The following is a 22,587-nucleotide window of genomic DNA, read 5'->3' as shown; positions in this document are numbered from 1 at the left end:
ATATCATAGTAATGGTTTAAATGTTTCTAAACAAACAAATAAACAAAAATTTTATATGTCCTGTACCCTGAGCTGAAGCTACAGAAATAAGTAAGATGGCCCCTGCTTCCAAGGAAGGTCAGTTTACAGAGGATGCCACATCAATGACAATGATAATCCTAATTAATAATCTAATACTTTCTATATGCTGAGAACTACACTAAGCACTTTACTTTTAATGCTTACTGCAAGTTTATAAGGTGGACGCTGTACTTAGTCCCATAATTATTCTTATAGGGAATCACGGAGTCTTCAGAGAGAAGTGTTGGAGCAGGGGTTTGAACTCACATCTCACTTGAGCCCTCTGTGACCTGGCTCATTGTCGCCAGCCTCCTAGTTATCTTTAACTGTGTCGCTGGAGGTCTTTACTTAGAACCATCTCCTGGGCAAATCCATCTCTGAAAAGCCTCTTTATACATGATTACTTGGACTGGGAAAAAGGTCATTCCACAGAGCATCTGTGATTAAATTCTCAGCCTTTAAGAGGTTGCTACAGCCAACATGGCTATCAGAACAGTAGGCATTGGAAGGAAGAATATGGAAGTAAACCAGAAGGCATTACCTGAGATCCTTTTTTTTTTTAATTTTTAAAAAATTTTTATTTATTTTTATTTCATTTATTTATTATTTATAATTTATTTATTATTATTACCTGGGATCCTAATAGAATGTCCCACCTGCCCCTGTTTCAAGCCCGACGCATCTAAAACCACACTTATTCTCTCCTCCCACAAACCATTCCTCAGCTTTCCTGTTTTGTCAGTGGTCTCATCACTGTCCTAATTTCCCAGTCATCCTCCACTCGTTTCTCCTTAAATTATCTATTTCTGTTGGTTCCCCAATCTGGTTTTTGTTTTTTATTTTTAAGTAAGCTCCATGCCCAGTGTGGAGCCCAAAGTGAGGCTTGAACTCAGACCCTGAGATTAAGACCTGAGCTGAGATCAAGAATAGTCAGTTAGACTACACCAACCACCCAGGTGCTGCTGCCCACCTCCCCCCCCACACCTGGTCTTAAAGGGTTTCCATTTCTATGGCCATCCTGATGGTTTGGGGCTCTCATTGTCTTTCACCTGGACCACGCTGATAGTTGACCACGGACTGCCCAGTTTTCAGATACTACCCACTCTCTACCCAGACTATTCTTCCTGAAATGAAAATATAGCATATGACTCGTCTGCTCAGAAACCTTTAATGACTCCCTAATAACTCCAGGATCAAGTCCAAATCCTGGGTTTTTAATCCACTTGTTCTAAAACCCGTATCATTATCTTACAAGAACCACCCACCCCTTGACCAAATAGGCCCTTTAAATTCATACCCTGAGCTTTTATTCATAATCACACTCCTAACCTTTCCCTCCTTCTCTAACCTTGTATTCTCTAATTTTTATTATGAAGCTGTGGGTGAAGTTGAGTAAGTCTGTTCACCCTGACCCCAAGAAGCTCGCAGTGTCTGGGGAAAACAGACAAGCACATCAACAATGACACTATGTAAGGGTAGGAGGGATCGAGGGCTAAGTGAGACACAAGAAGAAGAACTCAGGTTTGCCTGGAGAAGCAGAGAAGGCTTCACAGGGGAGGCGATGCTTTGGTTGATTCTTGGAGGAGTAAACATTTATTAGGGAAGGACTGAGGGGAAGGCTTCTCGGCAGAGGGAGCAGTATTTGTCTTTACCAGTCATATGGCTGTTGATCACATATCTTCTCCTAGCATCTCTTACAGTTTGTCTTGTGTTTCTAGCAGCTTTTCATTTACTGTATCTTATCTTCTTCTAATTGGCTTCTGGACGCCTTTAGGATAGGGGCCACATCCTCTATTTCCCCTCTATAAAATGTGGGTTGCAATGCCTACTTGACAGAATTAATGTGAGTTTGTTAGCAGAAATTCATGTGAAGTACATGGTAGGCACTCCGTGTTTTTGTTTTTGTTTTCCTGTAATGAATAAAGTGTCTAACTCAGTTCCTGGCCTACACTGATGTACCTAGCATTTAATGAATGAATGATCCTACCCTGGTTCAAAATCATGTTCACCTCTGAACTCTGTGCTCTGGGAGGCCTCACTGGATGGGAAAGGATCCAGATCTTTCAGCAATGTTACAGCAGGGCAAGGATACTAGCCTGTGAGAGCTAACCAAACAGATGAGGGCTGTTCAATCTGACGAGGAGGCAGATATTTAGATTCAACTCAAGTTCATGGACTGGTTATTCACATTTTGCATAATTCTCACAATGTTCCATTACCATGTCTACTTTGCAAATAAGAAGACATATTTAGAGACATTAAATACCTTGCCAAAGGCCACACAGTTAGATGGTGGGATCCACTGGATTCCAAGTTCAATGAATGCTCTTTTTACTTCAATGTAAAACTTTGATGATTTAGAAAAACAAAGACTTTGGATAAGTTAAATACAGACTTCTTTGCTAAATTGTCGAAATACTCAAACCACATGTAATTTCTAGAGCTAGAGAGAGGTTGTTTTAAGGCAAATAAAAAAAGGAAGGGTAGCCTTATGTTGGGGGTAGGGTGGGAATAAACACAAGAAATGTATAATTATGATAAACAGCACAGACTGAAAAAGAAAAGAAGTTAAAAAAGAATTAATAAGATCATAGGTAAAAGGTCCCTGGCAAGTCATGAAAACACTAGATCTCCTCTTTTTCTCCTTCTTGAGCTGTGAGACTATCCCCAGCCTGAGTCTGGGATTTTTCCAAAGGCAACCTGGGGCTTTTTGAGGTCTGGGTCCCTACCATTTTGGGCAGGCCAGCTATGCCCTCTTTATAACCTATCTCTGGCAAAGCTGTTGAAGGAAGTATCCCAGGCTCTAATATAACATTGATTGTAGCAAATATTTCTTTTTTCCTCCCTAAAATTTTGGCCTGAGAGCCTAGAATTTAATATTAAACAAACAGAGTAAATTTAGGGAGATAGCAATTACATCCTTATACATCACAATAAAATACAGTTGACCCTTGAACAGCATGGGTTTGAAGTACACTGGTCCACTTATACGTGGATTTTGTTTGATAAATACAGTAGAGCACTGTAAATGTATTTTCTCTTCCTTGTGATTTTCTTAGTAACATTTTCTGTTCCCTAGCTTACTTTGTCATAAGAATACTATATATATATATAATATATATATATATTATATATATATATATAAAACATATGAAATGTCTTTTGTTAAATACCTAATCGACTGTTTGTGTCATTGGTAAGTCTTCTGGTCAACAGTGGGTTGTTAGCAGTTAGGTTTTGGGGAAGTCAAAAGTTATACACAAATGTACTGTGTTTATCAGGAAAAAACTCACATATAAGTGGATCTGCACAGTTTAAAACTGTGTTGTTCGGGGGATCCCTGGTGCCTCAGTGTTTTAGCACCTGCCTTTGGCCCAGGGCGTGATCCTGGGGTCCTGGGATCGGGTCCTGCGTCGGGCTCCCTGCATAGAGCCTGCTTCTCCCTCTGCCTGAATCTCTGCCTCTCTCTCCCTCTCTCTGTGTCTCTCATGAATAAATAAATAAAATCTTAAAAAAAAAAAAAAACTGTGTTGTTCAAGGGTTAACTACCCTTTAGGAAGGACTGAATAACTGTCTCAGATTGAGGAGACTAAGGAGAGATGACAAGTGAATGTAATGTGAAATCCTGGATTGGATTTTGTACAAGAAAAAGGACATTAGGGGAACAGTAGGCAATATTTGAAGGAGGTCCGTAAATCACTTAACAGTATTATACCAATGTTAATATCCTGGTTTCAACGATTAACCTATGGTAAGATGTTAATATTAGGGGAAGCTGGGCTAAAGTCATGTGGAAGTCCATGTACTAGTTTTGCAAGTATAATTGGTTTCAAAATTAAAAAAAAATGAACCAGTGGAAAAAAAAGAAAAAAAGAAAAAAAAAAAAAGGAAAAAAAAGGAAAAAAAAAGAAAAAAAAAGCAAAATTAAAAAAATGTATTAATGGATTATAGACTTAATGTAAAAATTTAAAACCATAAAACTTCTAGAAAAAAAACCACAAGAGAACATCTTTGTGACCTCGGGTTAGGCAAAATTTCTTAAATAGGACACCAAAACCATGATTCATAAAGTTAAAACTTGATAAATTGTACATCTTCATGATTAAGAACTTCTGCTCCTTGAAGGACACTGTTAAATGATGAGAAGACAAGAAGAAATGTAAATCGCAAATCTGATAAGGGATTTGAATTCAGAATATACAAAAAACTTTCAAAATGCAATATTAAGTAAGGCAACTCGATTTTTAAAACTGGGCAAATGACTTGCACAGACATGTTCGTTATCTTGATTGTGGACCTATTGGGATTAGTTACGGAGGCCAGCCTCAGGATCTTCATCTGCAAAAAGGAAGTATAATAATATTCGCCAAGGAAGATATATGGATGACAAATATGCACGTGAAGATATTCAATATCATTAGTCATTATGAAAATGCAAATTAAGGGCAGCCTGGTGGCTCAGTGGTTTGGCGTGGCCTTCCGCCCAGGGCGTGATCCTGTAGACCCGGGATGAGTCCTACCTTCGGCTCCCGGCATGGAGCCTGCTTCTCCCTCTGCCTGTGTCTCTGCCTCTCTCTCTCTGTGTCTTTCATGAATGAATAAATAAATACAATCTTAAAGAGAAAATGAAATGTGTCTCCACACAAAGATATGGCATAAATGTTCCTAGCAGCTTTATTTGCAACAGCCAAAGATTGGAAACAACCAAACGTCCATCCATCAACAGGTGAATCATACTATTCAGCAAAAAAAAAAAAAACAAACAAAAAAATTCCAGAATAAACTACTGAGACATGACACAACATGGACGAATCTCAAGATAGTTATGCTGACAAATAAGAGGAGCCAGACACTCCTCCCCCACAAGAGCATATATTCTGTGATTTCGTTTATGTAAAATTTTGGAAAATGCAAGCTAAACTAGTGACAGAAAGCAGATTAGTTGTTTCCTGGGGATGAGACGATGAGAGGGAGAGATTTCAAAAACAGCAGGAAGACACTTCTGGAGGTAATGATATGTGCACTATTTCGACTGCGGCGTTTTCGCGGGTGTATACCTAACTCACCAAACTGTACACCTTAAATATGCGGGGCTTATTGCATGTCAATTATATCCCAATAACGTTTAGTCAAATGGATTTAGATACCAAGCACAAATTGCCAATTAAATCCCGAGAACGCCAACAGATTGAGGATTCACCCAAAGGGCTGAGGCCCTGCATCTGGAACCTGAAGATGAGGAAAGGTTGAGTGGAATCACCAACCATCAGTAACATGTTGGGAACACCTTCTTCTGCCATCTGCCCATTCCGTGCCCTAACTAGCTAGCTGGGTTCTGGAGGGAGCCAGGAGAGCCTACGTGGGATGGCTGGGACTCTGGGAGTTGCTTTTTGGCTGCCTTTGGGAAGAGCTGAGCTGAGGCTTGGGGTGTTCTCGTAATTCGGGAAGAGGAGGTCAAAGAGTAGCAATGAAGGACGCAGGAGATGAGTCGGGGGATTCATGTCATCCAGGGGGTGGATGGGAGCCTAGAGACCACACGGTTCAAGATTCTTGTTTATTGGGATCCCTGGGTGGCGCAGTGGTTTGGCGCCTGCCTTTGGCCCAGGGTGCGATCCTGGAGACCCGGGATCGAATCCCACGTCAGGCTCCCGGTGCATGGAGCCTGCTTCTCCCTCTGCCTGTGTCTCTGCCTCTCTCTCTCTCTCTCTCTCTGTGACTATCATAAATAAATAAAAATTAAAAAAAATTAAAAAAAAGATTCTTGTTTATTTTATTTATTTATTTTTAAACGTTTTATTTGTTTATTTATTCATGAGAGACACAGGGAGAGAGAGAGAGAGGCAGAGAGGGAGGAGCAGGCTCCATGCAGGGAGCCCGACGTGGGACTCGATCCCGGGACCCGGGGTCACGCCCTGGGCTGAAGGCGGCGCTAAGCCGCTGAGCCCCCAGGGCTGCCCTCAAGATTCTGGTTGAGGGGTCGAGCTCAGGCGCACGGAAGTGAGGCCCTAATGCGGCTTCCGCAGTTTCCCGCGTGCGTTCAGTCCCCGCGCTTGTTTGCACGACGCTGAGGGGCTGCCGTCGGGGCCCAGGGCGTGCAGGCGGCCGCGGGCGAGCAGGGGCAGACCGCGCCGCCGAGGCGGCCTCCAAACAACGAAGGGCGGTGAGAAAGTAAGAGAAGTGCGGAGGGGGAGACCGCGGGACGAGAGGCTGCGGGGGCGAGGCCCTCCCTAGGGGCCCCGGGGTCGCGGCCAGGGCGTCGGCGCCGCGCGGCGTCCTTGGCCCCGTCCCCCGGGCCGTCGTCCCCGCCTCGGCACGGGGCGTGTGCAGCGCGGGCAGCACGTGCTCCGCGGGGCCCGGGCGGCGGCCGGCCTCGGGGTCCTCGCGGGCGGGGCAGGCCGCCCGGCGCTGCTGGGCCGTCGGGGCGCTCCCCGGGGCTGCCCTCCGGCGCCGCGCGGCAGCCGCCCCGTGACCGCCCAGCGCGCCGTCCGCGCCGCCACGTCGCCGCCTCCCAGCCTCCGAACCCGGCCTCGCCGGCCCCTGCCCCGCGCTGGCGCCCGGCTCCGCGGGCCGCGCCCGACCCCGCCCGCGGCCTCCGATTGGCTGCTGCGGGTGCCGGTCGCGCTGCGCCGCTGCGGATTGGCCGGCCCGGGGGGGCGGGCCTCGGGGAGCGTAGGAAGGGCGGGGACCCGGATGTGTGTGGTGGCGGCGGCCGAGCAGCTAGTGCGCGGCGCTCAGAGGCCTATGGATGAGGAGGACGCGGCGGCCCCGGTAGGCGGGGATCGGGGGCGGGGTCCCGGAGGCCTCGGGTGTCCCCGGAGCCGGAGGCGGGGGCGCCGGGGGGTCCGGGGCGGGGCCTGCGCCGCGGTCTCGGGGCTTCCCGCCTCAGGACCCTCGCCGGCCGGGCGCCGGGCCCGGGACGCCGCGCGGACGCCCTGACGAGCCGGACGCCGGCCCCGGGTCTCGGTGTCCCCGGGGCCTGAGGCGGGAGGCGGGGCGCGGGGCGGCTCCGGGCGGCCGGACGCGGGTGTGGGGCGCCGCTGGCGGCCCCCGGAGCCCACCCCTCCGGGCCGCGTGGTGGCGGCGGCGGCCGCGGGGCGGCTGACGGGCGCTGTGGGGCGCGGCCCCGGCTGCCCGGGGCTTGGGCGACAGGAAGAGGACCGCCCGTTTTCCTCACTTTTGGCTTCCGGGAAAAATTCATTCATTCATTCATTCATTCACTCACTCGTTCGTTCCTCCCGTTTTCCTCACTTTCGGCTTCCAGGAAAAATTCATTCATTCATTCATTCATTCACTCACTCACTCACTCACTCGTTTGTTCCTCCCGTTTTCCTCACTTTCGGCTTCCAGGAAAAATTCATTCATTCATTCATTGACTCACTCATTCGTTCGTATCTCCCGTTTTCCTCACTTTCGGCTTCCAGGAAAAATTCATTCATTCATTCATTCATTCACTCACTCACTCACTCACTCACTCGTTTGTTCCTCCCGTTTTCCTCACTTTCGGCTTCCAGGAAAAATTCATTCATTCATTCATTGACTCACTCATTCGTTCGTATCTCCCGTTTTCCTCACTTTCGGCTTCCAGGAAAAATTCATTCATTCATTCATTCATTCACTCACTCACTCACTCACTCGTTTGTTCCTCCCGTTTTCCTCACTTTCGGCTTCCAGGAAAAATTCATTCATTCATTCATTGACTCACTCATTCGTTCGTACCTCCCGTTTTCCTCACTTTCGGCTTCCAGGAAAATTTCATTCATTCATTCACTCACTCTCTCATTGACTCATTCATTCGTACCTCCCGTTTTTGCTCACTTTTGGCTTCCAGGAAAAAAAAAAAAAAATCATTCATTCAGGGATCCCTGGGTGGCGCAGCGGTTTGGCGCCTGCCTTTGGCCCAGGGCGCAATCCTGGAGACCCGGGATCGAATCCCACGTCGGGCTCCCGGTGCATGGAGCCTGCTTCTCCCTCTGCCTGTGTCTCTGCCTCTCTCTCTCTCTCTCTGTGTGTGACTATCATAAATAAATAAAAATTAAAAAAAATCATTTATTCATTCATTCATAAAATCCATCCATCCATCCATCCATGCATCCATCAGCTTCACAGGTGGCTTCAACTCCCCCGGTCCTCTTCCACCGCCCTCCTCTCCGCCTTCACTGCTTCCATCCCCGTGGATGCCGTGGCTTCATGGAGCTGCTGCAGCAACCGCCTGCCGAATTGGTTGCCCCTTGGGGTCTTGCTTCTCTTATGATCAGTTCGGAGCCAGCCACCTGAATGACCTGAACAACCCGATGAACCTTGAAATTCTTTTATTTATTTTTATTTATTTTTATTTTTTATTTTTTGAACCTTGAAATCCTATCATTTCCTTGCTTAAAGCCCTCCGGAGGTTGCCCAGCCCACTTGGGATAAGATCCAGATTCCTTAGCGTGGCCCATGGGGCCTCCTAGAGCCTCCTGCTGGCCCCTGCCTTCTTCCCGTCCTCTTCTTGGATATTCCCTACGGACTAGCCACCTTGGCCTGTCTGTTCCTCTGCCATGCCTGCCCCCTTCTGCCCCAGGACTCAACTGCCGGCCGTCCCCTCTGTCTGAAATACTGTTTCTTGGGCCTCTTCTCATCTCAACTCAGATGTCAGCTTAGAGAGGTTTCCTCTGTCCACTGTATCCAAAGTCGTTTTTAGAGTTTGACTCATTATTCTGTGTGACACCACGCGGCTGTGTCCTCCAGTGTCTGGTGCTGTTGGGTCCACGTCTTACCTGTCGTGTCTCCCTGACCAGACTGGAAGTGCTGAGCACGGGTTCCACTCATCTTTTTTTTTTTTTTTAAAGATTTTATTTATTTATTCATGAGAGACACAGAGAGAGAGGCAGAGACACAGGCAGAGGGAGAAGCAGGCTCCATGCAGGGAGCCTGATGTGGGACTCGATCCCGGGTCTCCAGGATCAGGCCCAGGGCCGAAGGCGGCGCTAAACTACTGGGCCACCCGGGCTGCCTGGATTCCACCCATCTTGTTCACAGCCATACCCCTTGCACCAGGAACAGAGCACGTAGTAGGAGCTCAGTAAACGTTTGCTGAGTGGAAGAATGAGGATGGGGATCATGGGCTGGCTTCGCATCCGTCCAGTGCCCTCTCCACATTCTGGGTCAAACAGGCTGAGGTGCTTTGCTCGGGGCCCCACTTCCTTCTCAGTCCCCTTCTTTCCGTGACAGGTTTGTTCTCATGAACAAGATGGATGACCTCAACCTGCACTACCGGTTTCTGAACTGGCGCCGGAGGATCCGGGAGATTCGAGAGGTCCGAGCTTTCCGATACCAGGAGAGGTTCAAGCACATTCTTGTAGATGGAGACACTTTGAGGTGAGTTTAGGGGAGTGCTTCCACATTTTCCTTGCTTTGCCAGATCTTATTATTTTGAGGTTTTATTTATTTATTCACGAGAGACACAGAGAGAGGCAGAGACACAGGAGGGACAAGCAGGCTCCATGCAGGGAGCCTGACGTGGGACTCAGGTCCCGGGACCCCAGGATCACGCCCTGGGCCGAAGGCAGATGCTAAACCGCTGAGCCACCGGGGATCCCCATTTTTGCCAGGTCTTAGAGATGAAAAGGGCTTTTTCTGAAGCAGAAGACTGCACTGTACCGGGAGGGCCTTTGACCCTGGAGGCCTTTCTGAGTGGAGCAGTGTGTGCGGCTACACCCCATGCCCCCTTCTGCCTGTTTCTCTGGGTCACTGTGTTCTGGTCTGTGTTGCAAGCACTCACGTCAGAGGTAGGAAGCCGCTGGCGTCTCGAGTTGCCCAAGTGCCTTGTGGGGAAGAGAGGACTCCAGGGGCGTGTGGGGTGTCTGTGTCTCCTCAGCCTGCGTGTCGGGTTGGGTCCAATGGAGAGTGGCCGTGGATTCAGAGGCAGTGGATTTCCTGTTTTGGGAAGGATGGTTCTGTAGTACATCCTGCCCACCACTCTCCAGCCCTGTGCTGTGTGTGTGTGTGTGTGTGTGTGTGTGTTTTCCCTTTTTTTTTTTTTTTTTTAAGATTTTATTTATTTATTCATGAGAGACACAGAGAGAGAGAGAGGCAGAGACACAGGCAGAGGGAGAAGCAGGCTCCATGCAGGGAGCCCGATGTGGGACTTGATCCTGGGTCTCCAGGATCACACCCTGGGCCTAAGGCAGCACTAAACTGCTGAGCCACCCGGGGATCTCCTGTTTTCTCTTTGTTTTCTGACTTGACCCCTTTCCTGACTCCTCCTGAGCCTGCTTCTCTCTCAAAGTTGTCCCTGAACCGGGGAAGAAGTAGTGCTTTTTAGCCCGGAGACAAGAAAGCTGAGGCGTGGGGACCAAATAACCATCTTCCAGTCTATGAAGGGCTTTGGTACAGAGGATAAAGACTCGCGGCTCTTCAGCTCCACTGAGGCCAGAGCCAGAGGGAAAGGGCCGAAGCTGCAGCATGAGGGATTGAGGTTAGACAGGGTTGTGAGACCCCCTATTAGGCAACTAAGCGAGGCTCTGCTTAGTTCTCTTCCCCCTGGAAATGAAGGAGCTGGGCTTGTGTTGGTCTGGTGTGGGTTGGACCCTGGCTGGAGGCAGCAGGAGGGGTAGGTGACCTCAAGTATCTTGTTCTGGTGTCTGTGCAGATGTCCTGAAGTGTGACCTGATGGATTCTCCTCTGTGTTGGCCCTTGTGGGGTTGGGAGGGTGGGGATCTGAGGCCATCCCCCCAACTCCTGGGCTAGGCTGCTAATGGAACTCCGCCCTCATTCCTCCATCAGTTACCATGGAAACTCCGGGGAAGTTGGCTGCTACGTGGCTTCTCGACCTCTGACCAAGGACAGCAATTATTTTGAGGTGATCAAGGCAGTGGGTGGGCAGAGCAGGGGGTGAGCATGTTAAGCTCCAGGGAGCTCTTTTATTAGATTCTTGATCTGATCCTTTTAATTTTCCCTCTGGGCTGTCTTTTTAGCTGAGAAAAGGGCAGAGGATAGCAAGGCGTCTCAGATGAGAGATAGGTGCCCTAGTCCTGTCACCCTGGTCCTTCTGCTCTCCTGCCCCTCAGCTAGGTAGTAGCTTTGACCCGTATCTCAGGCTCTGACCCATGTCCTTTCCCACCTGCTAACCCAAGCCCAGCCTCTGCTCCATGTCCTATCTTTTCCCATGATTTGGAAATGATTTTCTGAGTAATCATGATAAAGTAGGGCCCTAGTCTTCCCAGTTCAGAGTGCCCTGTCTTTTCTCCAATCCGCATGTCTTTCGTCTCTTTGAGCCTCTTTGAGTCTTTGATGTCTGCTCCCCTTCCCCAGCACCCCCAGCAATTCATTGCATTTCTGGTACCTGCTAACTGTGCCCTGCTCTCCTTCCTCCAGGTGTCGATTGTGGACAGCGGGGTCCGGGGCACCATTGCTGTGGGGCTGGTCCCTCAGTACTACAGCCTGGATCACCAGCCTGGCTGGTTGCCTGACTCTGTAGCCTACCATGCTGATGATGGCAAGTGAGTTGCCTCTTGTGGAACCTGACCCCTTTCCTATGGATTCGGGAACTTTAGATACCAAGGACTGCCCTGGATTGCTTCTGCCATTCCGTCACCTATCTTGGCATGTTTTCGTGGACTTTTCTGATCAGGATGGGAAGGTGGCCTAATAGCTAGACTTGGAGGTTCTTGGACTTAGAGGGGCGGGTGGAGCTCATGTGTGGACACAAGTAGATGCCATCGCAGAGTGACTGGGAGCAGCAAGGTAGGCCCCAGGGGTTTGTGCCGTGGAGAAGTTGGGAGGCCAGGCTTAGGTCCTGTGTCTGTGCTGCTCTGTCCACAGGCTGTACAACGGCCGAGCCAAAGGCCGCCAGTTTGGGTCAAAGTGCAACTCTGGGGACCGGATTGGTTGTGGCATTGAGCCTGTGTCCTTTGATGTGCAGACTGCTCAGATCTTCTTCACCAAAAATGGGAAGCGGGTGAGTGGGAAATTCTGGGTGGGATTTGAGGGGCTTGAAGCCATCCGAAGAATTGTGGGTATGCAAATGATCTACTGGTTGGGGCTTGCCCAGGGACCCCGAGGCTGAATTCCCATCTCCTTCAGGCCATCTTGAGCTTCTCCTGAAGTCTGCATTTGGAGAAGACACCGCCCCTGCCCAGGGATGCTGGGACATTAGCCTAGAGGATAGATGCAGAGGGGTAGGTTTGTGCAGTGGAGGGTGAGCAGAGATTGTTGGGGAAAGGATCAGGTGATTTAGGGGAAGGTTTTGAGCAGAAAGAGAGGGAGAAGTTACAGCCTGGATGCATAAGCTAGAGGTCCTCTTTGGAGCTTTGACTGGAAGATGTGAGGATATGCCCCTCTGTGTGTTCTTTTGTTTCACTTGTTCTTTCCTTCCTGCTTCAGAGAGAGGCTAGTAGTGATGAAGAGATGGGTAAGAGCAAGTAGGAGAGAGAGAGAGCCCCCTAGCTCTTTACTTCTCCTACCCAGCTCCCTCTCCCACCCTGGGAGGATCGCTGTCCCAGGCCTTGGCCACGAGGTTGTCCCTCCATAGGATCCATGCCTCCTCACTAACCTGCTCCAGAACACACTCACATGTACCGAAACTATTTGGCAGTAAGTCAAGAGACTTGCATTTGCCATCTAGCTCTGTGGATACCTTGCTTGGCCAGGAGTCCTTAGCAACTTTTCCAACTTTTCTGTACTTTTGTTTTTCTGTCTGTCTTATTTGTTGCATCATCTCGAAAGTACCCTGGAGAGAATCAGGTGAGCTATGGAAAAGGGAGCCTGGCGGCAGCTCTCTCTTTCCCTTCCTCCCTCCACTCCAGGTGGGCTCCACCATCATGCCCATGTCCCCAGATGGACTGTTCCCAGCAGTGGGCATGCACTCTCTGGGTGAGGAGGTGCGGCTGCACCTCAATGCTGAGCTGGGCCGCGAGGATGACAGCGTCATGATGGTGGACAGTTACGAGGACGAGTGGGGCCGGCTGCATGATGTCAGAGTCTGCGGAACTGTAAGTGAGAAGCATGGGATGCGGTGGTCATTGCCAGGGAGGGCTGGGCCGCACCCCCCGGGCCATATACGCGTGTCTGAATTGCTTAGAATGGGGAGCAAGGTGGTGTTTCTTGCAGGGTCTTGGGAAATGGGTATCAGGGGCCTTGACATGATTCTTAGAATCCAGATCTGTGTTCTCCTTAGTGCTGGTTGTCTCCTTCCCTTCCCTGTCCCTGAGAGCTCAGGTGAGTTGCTTTGCTCTCAGAACAGCAGTAAGTTCTCTTTTGCCTTCTTTGCTTCCTTCTGCATCGGGTACCCTCTGCTGCCCTCTGCACACGTGCCTTTGGAGCTGTCCATTCACTGTGCTGTGGGGCATGTGTGGTCACAAGTCCTACTCCTACCCCAAACCCACTGTGTTTCTGTTCCAGCCACCAAGTGAGATCCGTTTGGAGTCAGTGTAAATGTCAGTGTCTTCTGTCTATCCCTACATTTTAATAGACGAGAATAAAGGCAGAGGAAGATTCCATGAGAATCCTTGACTCTCCAAAGCTTGCTTTTTTATACATCTTCCCATCCTACCTGCTTTGGTCTCTCCCTGGATTTGAAACTTTCTTGGGGGAGCAAATGGACCTCGGGAGAGGGAAATTCTTCACATCTACCCTCTATGCCTTGTCCTGGGTTGGGTGTGAGTGGATGCTGAGTCAGGGTGCTGGCCCTGACCTCTGGTGGGCTGCTCGGACCTCCCACTTGGAATTGTCCCTGTGCTGCCCTCCTGCTCCGGCTCAACCTTTTTCTCCACCCTCTGGCCTTCTCACCCCAACCCAGGCTGTTTTCAACTCAGTCTTTGATAGCAAAACAGAAACAGTGGGGGGTGGGAGTAGATTATGAGCCAGGCTCCCCCCATTCTGGAGTTTGAGGTGAGTCAGACTTAGGGAAGATGGACCATGTGCCCTCCTGCTGCTTCTGACACTCTGCACCCCCTCTGGCACTGGAGTCTGAGGACGGGATGGCTGTAAGCCGGGGGCTTCATATGCCCACTCCCTGACCCTCATCTCTCTCCTTTCTTTTCCCCCTTCTACCATCATTTGACAACATCTACAGAGTTGAATTTGGGACTGAGCCAGGGCAGGTGTTCCAGCTCTCATCCCTGACCTCTCCTCAAGAGTGTTTTCCTGGCATCCTTTCCCTGCCTGGACCTGTCCCCACTCTGCCCCCAGCTCCTCCCAGGCAATCTTTTCTAATTGATGTAGGATCCTGTAGACGTTTAAAAATAGCTTTCCTTCCTCTCTGCCCTCCCCCAATGCCCTTAGGTCACACATTGGATAATTTTTTTCTTTCTTAGACGTAAGCTGTGACGTTTGGCTCTTCTCTCAGACCCTCACCCCAGCTTGGGACAGGTGGCAGGGTGGGCACACTGTTCCCTGAGCGCCTGGTCCTCTGGGGAAGAGACTGGGCGTGAGCCTCTTGAGGCTTGTATGCCTGTTGTCTCCTCTTGCCAACTACCCCATCTTCCAAATGAGAGTGACTTACCCAGTTTCCTCCATCCCCACTTGTCTCTTGCCCTGCGCCCTCTTGTCGCTTCTGACCATCCACTGTGTTTCTGATCCAGCCACCAGAGTTGTGTTTCCTGGAGGAGCCTGGGAGAGGTCATTTGGGCCATGCGTGTGCCTCCCATTTCTAAAGATGTCTAGCTCAGCTGTTTCTTCTCTTTGCTCTTCCTGTTTTCCTGTCCGCTCTGTGGGGAGCCTTTCCCTGGGGCCTCAGACCTCTGTTGTTGGTTGGAGCCTGTTTCTACCGTCTTGGGTGACGTTTCCAGTAGAATGTCCTTTAGAACATTAATGGTTTGGGAGAAACTCTGATGCCATCTAGTCCAGGGCTTCCCAGCATGGAGCTGGAGACCGTTACTTGACGTGCAAGATGTTTAGCATCCCTGGCGCCCAGACCCAGGATGACTTAGAGCAACCTCTCATAGTCATTGTGACAGCCCTTTTGTTCCCAGATCTCTTCTGGTGCAGCCGATGAAAAAACAGCCCCAAACAGAAGTGAAAAGACTTGTTCAAACGTCAAACAGTGAATTAGCAGCAAAACCAAGCCTGGATATTCATTCTTTGATCCTTTGCCCTTGCCCTGTCCACTCACTACCAGATACGTGCTGTGTCCTTCTCCCCAGCCCCCCTTCTGTAGCCTGTCATCTCTCCTCCTGGCCCTTCTTATAAGATGGATCTGGAGTTCCCAGGATTAAGTTCCTACTTTCCCTGTGAGTCTCCTGACCGGTTCCCTTAGCCACAGCCCTTCTAGGTGAGTTTATTGGGCTGCCATGGGACCCTTTGCCTCCTGGGCCTCTCTCTCAGTTTGGAATCTCAGTTATCTCTTCTCCCTTCCTTTCTCACTGGTTCTTCCCACAAAGAGCAAGTTCCTGACCCCCGTTTTTTTGGTTCTGACATTAAATTATGAACAATTTCTTATGTACCGAAAAGTTGAAGAAATGATACAGTGAGCATCCATCATCTACCCACTACCTAGCTTCAATTGTTGTTTTTATACAGACAGACCTGGCTCTTCTTGAATGGAAGTCTTGCCCCTATGTCCTATGGCCTCAGTTTCCCCTCCTAGAGTCCCCCCACCTTTGCAGAGCTATGAGGGTGTTGAAGAATTGCTGCTGTGTTTGCTTAGGGATGGGGGTGTTGCTCCTCACCTCATCCCTGCCCCCAGGCCTTGCAAAGTGAGGTCATGTGTGGAGGGTGGGGGGCAGGAGGTAAAGCTGGGGGATTAGGCTCATTCTGTCTTTGTTTCATGCACATAGCTCCTCTGACAACTCCTTAGTGACGGGGCAACAGCTTTGGTACACAAAGAGGGGTGATTGAGGCCCCACCCTCCAGGGGTCCTCCCGGATCCAAGCCAGGAGGAGACCGTGTTGGGGCCTGAGCTGGCTGGTGGGGAGCACGTTCTGGGTTCCTGCTTCAGCTGCTTCTAGGCCTCAGGGCACTGAGCCTTGCTCCTGTCAAGAGGGATTAGGGTCTTTGCTGGCAAGAGGAGGAGGGCGGGTACCAGCGGGAGAGAGGAGGCTGGGGTGGTGCTGTTGGTACCAGGTGGGGGTTGGAGTGCAGGAGGCTCTTTGCACTTGCCTCTGCAGCCTCAGCTCTGTGCCCTCCAGTCCACCTGTCTGGCCTCCCAAGGCTTTGTGGGTGTGGGGAGGGAGGCGCAGGAGTCAGGGGGGCTTGAGAGCCCCAAGGAAAGGGCGCCCCTCCCCCCACCAAACATGTAGGGGACCCATCCGCTGGGCATTGTTGGCTGGGCATTGTTTGCAGAGAAGCACTAAGAGGGGACTGCTGCTTGGAGGGGATAGAGTAATCTGGGGCGTGCTCCTCTCCTAGGGGGAAAGGTGACAGTTCTGGGAGCCTCAGAAGCCATTGTAGTTGGAGGTAAGGGCTGAGATGGAGGGCTGTTTCCTTCTGCAATTGGCACGTCTGGTCTTTTGTAGCTTTGGGGTGACTGTTAAGCATTTAAGCATTGGCGAGCTGGTGTGTTCCGGTCTAGACCCCACTTCCTGATTAGGGAAAGGCAGCCGTGTAATGACCCCCGGCACTTGCCGCACTTCATTTAGTCTGTTTGGAAATGCGGGTGGTAGTAACCCTCTTTTACTGGTGAAGAAACTGAGGCCTAAAGCAGCCAGTCACTTCCTCAAAGGGGCTCGTAAGTCACAGGAGTTACTGTGTGATTGTCTTTCCAACTGAGGCTTCTGAGGCGCAGATTGAGGGACCAGCGTGGAGATTGCGGCGGCCCCGATCGGGCTGATCGGGGCTGACCTCCGTCCACTCTCGGTTGCCAACAGCCCTGTCTGAGGAGGGAGGAGTGAACTGGAGCCAGGCTGTCGGGGAGCCCACAGTGCCCACCTGCCCCCGGAAGTGCTGAGAAAGCTCTGGATGACTCCTCTGAGGACTCGGGGGACATCACTGGGCAGGAGGGGAGAGCAGCTGAGGGAGGAGCAGAATTCCGGCAGCTTCTGCCCTGAGGGGTGGGTGTCCCTCTCGTGTGGAGGGCAGCATTTGCAGGGACCTGGCCTCCCAGCTGGCAGCTGTCTGTCCATCTGTCCATCCATCTGCCTGTCTGAGCACTGTGCCGGCTGGGGAGTGGGTTTCAGAGTCGCACCGTCGTCTGCTTCATCCTCCTGACCTTTTAGCTGGAGGAAGCGTCCCCACCCTGTCCACAGACAAGACTGCAGCAGCGGCCCTCCTCAGGGCTGAGGCCGAGGGGATGGTTGGGCGGGTTTTTCCCAAGGATCAGGAGCTGGAGCGGCTGGCTCTTGGCTCTGGGAGTGGAGAACACTGTGTTTCCTACACTGAGGCCAGTTGGATGGAGTGGGTCAAGGGCAGCTGTGGGGTCCCCCACCCAGTTCTGCAATGCTGGCCGGAGAGGGTGGGCTGGGGGCTGCTCTTGCTGGGTGGAGTGTAAGCCAGTGAATGTGCACCAGGCGCCACCCCTCCCGCTTGTGGGGAGACTCAGAGGAGGAACCCAGGCTGAGCTGAGAACACAGGGGGCCGTGAGGGGAATTCCAGCCACACGGGCCTTCATGAGCACCCTGAAAGTCAGAAGATGGCCTGCCAGGGACCCCGTTCTGCAGAAAGAAAGCAGTGTGAGCCAATGGAGGACACCTGGGCTGGGGCGTAAACATGCAAGGGCCAGCATAACCCGAAACACAGAGGGTCATGGCTGGAGGAAATTGAAAAAGAGCCTGAGTGTGGATGTAGGAGGTTGCCCACGCAGCTCTGGCTTTTCCCCTGGTTGTCGTCCGCCTCCCCCCCCCCCCCCCCCCCGCCCCGCCCCGCCCCATTCCCACCTCCAGGTCTCTTTTGGAGAGGAGGGGAGGATGGACCTGGGGTGGTGGTGCTCTGGGGAGCCAAGGCTGAGCACGGACCCAGTCCTTCTGGTTCCTCTCTGAAGAAAGTGGTGAGGATGGAGGCCCTGCGTCTGCCGGAGACACACACAGGCTTCCACGCTGGTGCAGGCAAACGTAATTCCTTTCCTGTTCAGGCAGGAGTTCTTTGGTGGTGAGAGGCCAGGGTCCAGAGGCTTGCCAGGGATAAGTGGAGGAGGTCCCCAGGCAGTGTTTTCTTCTGGGCTGGAGGGGCTGGAGGAGCTGGAGGGTAGAGTAAAGTCTTGAGGGGCAGTTTGGCTAATTAAAAAGGGATTAAGGACTCCCAGGTGATGCTAGGGTGGGGCAAGAGGGGATGGGGTTGAGTCAGAACCCCACCGTTACCATGACAACTGATAAATAAATCCTCCCAGCCCAGCTTGGGGGTTGCCGCCCCATCATGCCCAGGCAGGACCATTGTGGAACCAAAGAGCCCCAAGAGTCCATCAGTCGCCTCCCCTCTGCCCCCGCCCCCCCACCCCTGTGGTATGAGAGAGCTGTGGGGGGCTGTGAACAGGAAGGCTTGCCTTCGTGTCTTGTCCCGCTGCCGTCCGTTAGGTAAAGGAGTAGAGCCATTAGGTAAAGGAGTAGAGCCGGTGGTTCTGGGTTCCCCGGCTCCCCTTGGCAGCCCCCCGGCCCAGCTCTGTCCAAAGCCAAGTAGAACAGCCCTGAGGCATTCTGGTAGTCCCATCCAGGCACGTTGGTTTCTGAGCTCTCCTCTGCTCCTCAGACATCTGGAGCTGCCACCTACCCTCTGTGCCCTCCTTGTCCCCATTAGGCCCCTCCAGGGGTCCTCTCTGCACCCAGGGCCCCCGGGGAGGCCTTGTCCAGCAGGTGCTCAGGGAGGGGGTGCCGGAGCCTAGAGGCCCCCAGCATGGCCACTGGTGCCTGGCCGCCTGGTTGCTGCGCTGCTGCCCACTTCTCTCCCGAGGCAAGGAGAGCGTCTTCGGCTCAGGTGGCAGGTGGCTGTGGGGCCCGGCCCTCCCGCCCCTGCTGCCACCTTTGCTACCCACACTGCGCCCCGTTCTCCCATGCCTGCCTAGGACATTGGGGCCCACGATGCACCTCTAGGATCCTTTCCCTTTTGGCGAGAGGTTTTGTTGGACCCAGGAAGCTGCTCTTGAGTGCCTTGGGACCAGGTTTCTGGGGCAGGTGTCATTCTGCCCTTGGCTCTCCCCCCGCAGCTGCTGGAGTACTTAGGCAAAGGCAAGAGCATCGTCGACGTGGGGCTGGCCCAGGCGCGGCACCCACTGAGCACCCGTAGCCACTACTTTGAGGTGGAGATCGTGGACCCTGGAGAGAAGTGCTACATCGCATTGGGGCTGGCCCGGAAGGTGGGCACTTGTAGAGCTGCTCTGCTCCGGGGCTGGCGGGATGGGGTCCCGAAGCTCTTGGGAAAGTTGGGGGGAGGTGGGCAGGCTGTGGAGGGAGGGTCTTAACCTGGGACAGAGCCCCCTCCCCCCATGACCTAGGACCCAATGGAAGGTCGGCCTGAAGGTGGGATGGGGTGGCCTGCAGCCCTGGCTGGGAAAGCCAAGTGCCCTCGTCCCCCTCCCTGCTTCCCTGGCTTCTCTAGTGCCCGAGAGGCGTGGGAGGCCACAGGGTTGTGAGCAGCCATCTGTCTGAAAAGATTGAAGGTTCACACGCCCTCTGTCCTGTCCTCTTTCCGCACATGGTACCTACCGTAGGTTTTCTTTTTCCTTCTTGGTGCAGGACTATCCCAAGAACAGACACCCTGGCTGGAGCAGAGGCTCTGTGGCTTATCATGCAGGTGAGTGGGGGCTGCCCTAGAGCTGCGGGGTATGTGGAGGCATAGAGACACGCCTGTTCCTGACACCCCCCCAACCCCCCGCGGATGGTCTCCCCTCCAGCCTCTGGCAGGGGAGACTTTCCCCGGCTGCTGTCTCCTCTCCCTTTCCCAGGCTGGTAGTGCTTTCTCCTGATTTTCCTCGTAGCCTGAAAAGCCAGGGGAGCCGAACAGGGGCGGGGGATCTGGGCCCAAACTGGACATTCCAGGCCTCTGAGTTGGCTCCCTCTGCGCCTTCTTGTAGATCCTGCCTTTTTTTTTTTTTTTTGGATCAGCTTGATTTCCTTTAGGGCTCTCTTTAGAAAGCAGTTGCCCTGAGCTCCTGGTGCCACCCCGTCCCTTCCTCAGCCCTCTCCCTCTCCCTCCAGCTCCCTGAGGGAGTCTGTCCCTCAGCCCCTTGAACAGAGTGTCTCTTTTTTAAATCTGGGGCCTCTTCCTATTTCTGTCTCCATTTTTGTTTCACCTTGACACACCCCCACCCCCGGGGGTGGGGCAGAGAGGGAGGCAGGCCAGCATTCTGCTTGAAGCAGGGACCTCTCTGTGTGCAGGGGCAGAGCATCAGCCCCTCCTTTGGGTGCAAGTCTCCTCTTCTCCCCTCCCTTCAACAGATGATGGGAAGATCTTCCATGGCAGTGGCGTGGGGGACCCCTTCGGGCCACGCTGTTACAAAGGGGACATCATGGGTTGTGGCATCATGTTCCCCCGGGACTACATTCTGGACAGTGAGGGTGAGTGGGTTGAGGGTGGCCGGCCAGGCGTGTCGGGCCGACGGTGGGGGCAGCACCACAGGGGCTCACGTTTTCCCGGCCTCCTAGGTGACAGTGATGACAGCTGTGACACAGTGATCCTATCCCCCACTGCCCGTGCCGTCCGGAACGTCCGCAATGTCATGTACCTGCACCAGGAGGGAGAAGAGGAAGAGGAGGAAGAGGAAGAGGAAGAAGATGGGGAAGAGATTGAGCAAGAGCATGAGGGCAAGAAGGTGGTGGTGAGTGGGGCGGGTGTGGGATGGGGGTTGGACTAGGGTTCCTGGGTCTGGGGGGCCTGCCCCTTGGGGGATAGGACGGGAGCCAGAGCGCGCCGATGAGGGGAGCCCTGGCAGGGGCTGCTGCTCTGAGGAGCTACGTGCCCCTGGGCCGCCGTGGGACCTGGTTTCCAGACGCCCCCTAGTGGCCACTTCCCGCTGAGGCTCCCCTCGGAGGGCCTGGGAGGGGGGGGTGCCCTGGGGTCCCGCCTGTGTGTCTGTGGCATCAGCAGAGGGGGCCAGAGCCAGCCTGCTCCACTCCTCGCCCTGCCTCCACCCCCAGGTTTTCTTCACTCGGAACGGCAAGATCATCGGGAAGAAGGATGCTGTTGTACCTTCTGGGGGCTTCTTCCCCACCATCGGGATGCTGAGCTGTGGGGAGAAAGTCAAAGTGGATCTCCATCCCCTAAGTGGCTAGGGGCTTCTCCCCTAGACCTGCCCTGCCTCCTTTCCCTCACCCTTTGCAGAACCAGGTGCCCAGTTCCTGCCTCCCCCCGGGTTTGCTTACCCAGCAGGCCCCAGGGAGTGCGTAGCCCCTCTGCCTCTCTCGGACAGGTCCCCGCCACGCCCCTCTGTGCCCACGTTCCTGACCTGTGCCATCCTGACCATCAGTCAGTCTTGGGCCTAAGTCCCTGGTTGGAAAGGAACAGGTCCAAAGGATGGTGTTGCTATACTGGTGGGTCCCCCTTGCTTTGGCTGGTGGACTCCCGCACCCGCTTTTCCCCACGGGCCGTGCAAGTGGAGAGGAGTGGGCCCCGTCTCAGCTGCTATTTGGGCATGAGGCTTTGCAGAGGGTGGAGTAGAGACTGCCCACTCCCCTATTTATCACAGTATTTCTCTTTGCATCTTCTCTTTTTTGTTCCTTGTCCTCATCGTGTGGACCAGTTGCTGCTGTCGTCCCCCCTGGCTGGGCTAGGGGGGCTCTCTCGGGCCTTCCCTCTCTTTCCACTGACTGCTGTCCCAGGAATGCTCCTCCGGGGTCTCCGCTCCTTCCCCTGACAGCCCGCTTGCTCCCTCGCCGCCTGCTCAGGTGCCGTAGAGTCCCACAGAGAATCTGGGTCTCCGGCTCCCCGCAGCCATACACACCTAGGTGGGTGTCCGTGGTGTGTTTAACGGAGTGAGAGGGGCTGCTTGGTGAGGGGGCTGGGCCTTGGCTCCCGTTCCCTCCTGGCCAGCCTTGGGCTACCCATGGCGCCCCATCTCTGGTTCCCTGGGCTGTAGGCAGAGTCCAGAGCAGTCTCTCCTGCCGTGGTGAGGCCGAGCCCCCAGAGCCGTGGTCGTGAGCCCAGAGGGCAGTGTGGCCCCTCGCCCCCGTTCCCCACCCCACCCAGGCCCCAGCTTGCTGCCTGTGCCAGTTGCCTGTTTTGCCTCAGTGTTTGACTCTAGCACTTACATGTGTCCTCCCCAGCCAAGCCCTCCTGTCTCCTGCCGCCTGACCCCGACCCCCTTCCCATACAGTGACTTCTCCTGGGAGGAAAAGGGGGCGGGAGCTGTTAGCCTTGGTTTGCACAGAGTGGGTGGGCCTTGGGGAAAGGGGGTGAGCTGCTGTGTGGCTGGGGTCCCCCCTTCGGCCCTCCGCTACGATGTATGAAATGTATGTACAGCCCAGAGATGTTTATACAGCCAATAAAGACGGAGTTTCTGTATTTATCAGTACAGTCTGGACAGGGGCGTCCTTTCCAGTCTATAGGGCAGGGGCAGGGCTAGAGGTGGGCGCAGCTGAGGCAGCTTGCTCGCCGGAGACCTGGACCAGTGTGAGGCCAAGGACGGGGATCGTGTGTGTTCTGTGGACCTGGCTGTGGCCTGGGATGCCCCAGGAGACGTGAGGCTTT

General features: G+C 53.1%; 1 protein-coding gene and 1 long non-coding RNA gene across 3 annotated transcripts; one reads left to right on the top strand and one right to left on the bottom strand.

The window, feature by feature from the left end:
* The first annotated feature begins 6,691 nt into the window (after positions 1–6,691).
* Positions 6,692–22,408, top strand: SPRYD3 (SPRY domain containing 3). Its single transcript, XM_038577753.1, has 11 exons — positions 6,692–6,828; positions 9,271–9,417; positions 10,825–10,900; positions 11,416–11,540; positions 11,863–11,998; positions 12,846–13,031; positions 19,109–19,258; positions 19,638–19,695; positions 20,340–20,459; positions 20,547–20,719; positions 21,039–22,408. The coding sequence occupies exons 1-11, from the start codon at positions 6,806–6,808 to the stop codon at positions 21,171–21,173; spliced, it is 1,329 nt and encodes a 442-aa protein (XP_038433681.1). The 5' UTR covers positions 6,692–6,805; the 3' UTR covers positions 21,174–22,408.
* Positions 16,617–18,278, bottom strand: LOC111092793. 2 transcript variants are annotated; one of them, XR_005380175.1, is made up of 2 exons: positions 17,850–18,278; positions 16,617–17,321 (listed from the first exon to the last, which is right to left on the bottom strand). It is a non-coding gene; the product is annotated as an uncharacterized LOC111092793 (long non-coding RNA). The 2 variants fall into 2 exon arrangements; XR_005380174.1 differs by having other exon boundaries at positions 17,886–18,277.
* Positions 22,409–22,587: the final 179 nt, after the last annotated feature.

Source organism: Canis lupus, chromosome 27 (assembly GCF_011100685.1).
Source record: "Canis lupus familiaris isolate Mischka breed German Shepherd chromosome 27, alternate assembly UU_Cfam_GSD_1.0, whole genome shotgun sequence".
NCBI classification, from domain to species: Eukaryota; Metazoa; Chordata; class Mammalia; order Carnivora; family Canidae; genus Canis; species Canis lupus.
The sequence above is the reverse complement of the archived record's forward strand: the minus strand, read 5'-3'. Positions and strand labels throughout refer to the sequence as shown.